This window comes from Mesoplodon mirus, assembly GCF_964341445.2.
Source record: "Mesoplodon mirus genome assembly, chromosome: 6".
Lineage (NCBI taxonomy): Eukaryota > Metazoa > Chordata > Mammalia > Artiodactyla > Ziphiidae > Mesoplodon > Mesoplodon mirus.
The window spans coordinates 20,267,786-20,272,166 of NC_138982.1; the positions used below are offsets into that span (position 1 = coordinate 20,267,786).

Consider the following 4,381-nt stretch of genomic DNA (forward strand, 5'->3'; position numbering starts at 1 on the left):
TAATCACCTCCCAATCCCCACCCTAACACCCAATACCATCAAAGTTGGGGGGTTAGGATTTCCACATATGAATTTTGAGGGGACACAAACATTCAGACCATAGCACTTCTAGAGCAGTAGTTCTCAAATTATGGATTCTGGACAAGCAGCATCAACATTACCTGAAAACTTGTTAGAAATGAAATTCTCAGGCCCCCCACCCCATATCTCTGAATCAGAAACTCTGAATGGGACCCAGCAACCTGTGTTTTAACAGGTCCTCTGCCAATTTGACGTACTATTAGATTTGTTTCAGTTTGCTTTAAATGTGGGGATTACATTTTTCTTTTTCTTTGTTTTTTTAATTTATAAGATATTTACTTGATTCCAAAACAAGGGACACTCAGAGATATCTAGCCATTTGTGACTCCTCTGTTCCGGTATTTTAATATAAGCAGGTATGTGTGCATATTGGTATAACCCCTCATTTTTTACACAAAAGGTAGCATACATTGTTCTGTACCTGTTTTTTTCACCAAATACTTTGCCCTGGAGATAACATCACATCAGCATATAGAGAACCCCCTTCATTCATTCCTTTTTACAGCTGCTTAAGTGCCACATTATGTAGATAGACTACAGTTTGTTAGTCTTCTATTAATAGATATTTGGCTTTTTCCAGGGTTTCATTCTAACAGATTATGCCATAATGAATAGACTTGTGCATATACCATTTTGTATTTTTAGCAGTGTACCTGTGGAAATGTCAATATTCTTAGAAGAGGGATAGCTGGGTCAAAAGTTAAATACATATGCAATTTTGGTATTTTGATTGCTGAACACCCCTAAAAATGTTGTACCATTTTGAATTTCTAAAGACAGTATATGAGAGTGCTTATTTCCCCACAGCCTTACCAAGACATATATTGGTATATCTTCATTTTTTCGCATCTGACAGGTGAGTAATGGTTCTTCAATGCAGTGTTATTTACAGTTCTCTTATTGTAAGAGGTTAAGGGTCAAGTTTACATTCACATTTTGTTTTCTATGAACCGTCTCTTATCTCTAGCTCATTTTTTCTGTTTTTTGAGGGGTGGCCAAAAAATTTAATGTAATTTAATTTACCATACTTTTTCCTGTTGCTTATACATATTAAGTAGGAATATTTTTCCTACTCCCAGGTTATAGAGAAATTCATCTATATTTTCCTGTAGTTATTATTTGTACCCATAATTTTAAACATGTTTCTGAAGAGATTCTTATGTCCACTGAAGTACCAGTTTACAAATGCAAGTTTTATAAACTGATGTCAAACATTGCAGTTATTTACATAAGAAACATTTAATAATCTGTCATTTCATGCTTTTCTTAATTCTTCTAAATGATGTCAACCTGAAGTCTTCTTGCCTGCAGGATAAAATATTCCATTAGTAAAACAGAAAAGATTATTTCTGGAGTAATGTGTATTATTTGTGAAGAAACATATTCAATTATTGAAAACTTTACCTTTCTAAGAGAAGACAACATAAACCATTACGATGCATCCCACAATCCAGCCAATCAAGAGAAGAATAGGGACCAGAAGGTGTGAAAATGTAGACACTGCTGAAAAAATAAACAAGAGAAAACAGGTCAGGTAGGTCATGTTGGTATTAAATCTTCTGAATCAAAAGGATAAGAGGAAATCTGATATAATATTAAGGGAAAAATACACTGTCTAATCACATCCATACAAGATTATTATTTTCTTTTCTACAAAGGGACTTGTGACTCAGCTGGGAATTTGGAATAGAAGACCTGTGTTCAAACCATAGGCCTTCCTTTTACAGTTATGTGACCTTGGACAATCCTGAGCTTGAACTTCCCTATTTGTAAGATACAGAGAATGAAACTTGTGCTATCCACCTCCAGGAGTTTTTGTGAGGATCAAATGGCATCATGTGTTTACAAAGGCTTTGTAAACTCTAATTACTGTGTGGGTGTGGTGTATACAGAACAGATTCAGGCATTTGTTCAATAACACAGAGACCAGCTGTTTACATAGAATCACTGGAAAGTGATTCTGAGGTAATTCTTACTAAACTAGTCATAACATAGGGAAAGGTGTTGAAAATTGTTCTTAGACTTGATAGCTGCCTTTATCATAGGAAAAGGAAAGCATTACACCTTATGTAATCATTGAGAAAAGAGATTCTATTTTTTTAACTGGTTCAATACGGCAACCAACACTGATCCAACACACGCGTAAAAGACAAAAGTATAATAATTCCTCTTGTGTCTCCTCTTTGTACCCTTACCTGTAAAAAAAAAGCAACTTATAAAAGTATCCTTTTTTAAATATTCACTGTATCTCAATCTTGTTTCAACCAACACACCACACAAAATGATTCAAAACAGCACAGAAAGACATAGAATAGAATTAATGTCCCTGTGTTAAAGCCTCAGATATATTCCTAATTGAAAAACACAGTTAGATTTTATGCCATTAGCTAACAAAGAAAATGCATATTCTTAGCAATTGCATTCCTATTACAATTTCCATCACTCTAAAAGTGAAGTTTTTTAAGTGCTATTAAAATCATCAGGAAATGAGACACTTCTAAAATTAGAAGACACATAACAGCAAATATTCTGAAATTAAAATGAATTTTTATAGTTTAAATCTATTTTTCCAAAAGTTTTGGAGTCTCTCTTAACTCTCACAAGTTCAGCAGCTTTCCTTGCTTGTCCATCTCACTGTGACCTTGAACAAAGCGTTAACCTCTAAATGAAAAAAAAAAAACCTTTCTTTCTCTTTACCTGACTTGTGGTATTGCTTTAAGGATAAAGGAAACATTATGATATGTTCTTTACTCTCATTTGGATGAAAGCCTTTTTATGAATTAAGGTAGCATTACAGTGGAAGTACGTAGTAATTTCTTGAACTGTTCCTATATTGATTTAGTATTTTTCCCAATTTCAAAGAACTTATAAATCCTCAATTAAAATATTGGTATTAACTTTTAAGTATTTTATACAAGCATATTTTAATACAGTTCTGAAATTTACATATAATAAAGCACTAAAAGTAGTGTATCCCATTACTTATTATTCTTTGTAAAAACAATACAATTGACTGTGCATTTAAATACTCAAAGTATACCTGCATTTGTGTTCTGTTAACAGTAGTGTTTTAAGTTTTATTATAATCTGTAGCACTGGTTTGAAATAGGAATATTTAGGAACACAACATACTCTGCATACATCACACTAGTAACACAAATAAGCACAGAACCTCTTTTTAAATATGAACAGTAATTCCAAAATTCTTCCCCCCGGGTTTAAAACCTGGTGCCACCACGCTCTTATATGTGATCTCAAACAAGTTACTAAACTTTGCTATGCCTCAGTTTCCTTATTTATAAAACGGGAATGATGATAACACTTCATATTTCATGAGATTGTTATCAGGATTAAAAGCATCAATTCCCATAGGCATTTGAAAACTTACTTGGACACTATATATATATATTCAGCCCATTTTATCATTTATTACAGTCAATCATTTTTCTTAAAAATAAAAAACATTTAAAAACCAGAAAACAAGAAATTCAGACGTGAAGCATACTAAGCCTATTTTATTTATTTTTGTTTCAGAGTCAGAATACACACTCAGAAAGGTAGAGGGATTTCCCCCAAACTCACATGGCCATTTAGTAGCAGATCTGACACAGAATTCAAATGTCCTTAATGCTAGCCCAGCATACCACAATGCCTCAAATCCAGTACAACACTGGAGAATAACTGACCTCTAACTTATCTTTCAAAACAAGCACGAACAAATTAAGCTCTTTTGTTTATCTGATCCTTTCGAAATTATTCACGTAACGTATAGACATGGTCCATAAATTGCGTATCTAATGTATTTTTTGCAGCCACACTAACATATACGGTTAATGATCCTTTAGCAGAGATACCACACTCTTCAGAATAACTAAGAAACAGCAAATATTGGGAAATAGACAATAAACCAGGGAGCCTGGAGCCTTTTTTGCCAAAAGAGTTGGATGTCTTAAATCTTACCTTTTTCAGCCATTCTTCCTGTTGTGGGATGGGCTGGTCAGGGCCACGCTTACCTCTTTGTTATTGTTATCCAACATCTCTTTGAACTTTAAATAGACATCTGAAGAGTGTGGCAGCTGCCTGACTCCTGGCTGCCAATTGTCTGGGTGATGTAAGACATTGGAAAGCAGAACTCCTCTGTCTCTTTCTTTATCCTGTTATTGTGGAGGAAACAAGGAGCTACATGACCTAAACAATTAAGTAAGTTGAATTACCCTAACCCAGAGATAGGTAGATTTTTTTTTAACTCACCCAGTGCCTCAGACAACATGAAGGAAATGTTGGAAAGGGGGTATACAGA

The 4,381-nt window shown here is 34.1% G+C and overlaps 1 protein-coding gene across 2 annotated transcripts; it reads right to left on the bottom strand.

Moving 5' to 3' along the window:
• Window positions 1-1,369: 1,369 nt before the first annotated feature.
• Window positions 1,370-4,128, bottom strand: STRIT1 (small transmembrane regulator of ion transport 1). 2 transcript variants are annotated; one of them, XM_082625763.1, is made up of 2 exons: window positions 4,042-4,128; window positions 1,370-1,584 (listed from the first exon to the last, which is right to left on the bottom strand). In XM_082625763.1, the coding sequence occupies exons 1-2, from the start codon at window positions 4,052-4,054 to the stop codon at window positions 1,490-1,492; spliced, it is 108 nt and encodes a 35-aa protein (XP_082481889.1). In that variant the 5' UTR covers window positions 4,055-4,128; the 3' UTR covers window positions 1,370-1,489. The 2 variants fall into 2 exon arrangements, with proteins under 2 accessions (XP_082481889.1, XP_082481890.1); XM_082625764.1 differs by having other exon boundaries at window positions 1,370-1,581; window positions 4,042-4,108.
• Between the last annotated feature and the right edge of the window lie 253 nt (window positions 4,129-4,381).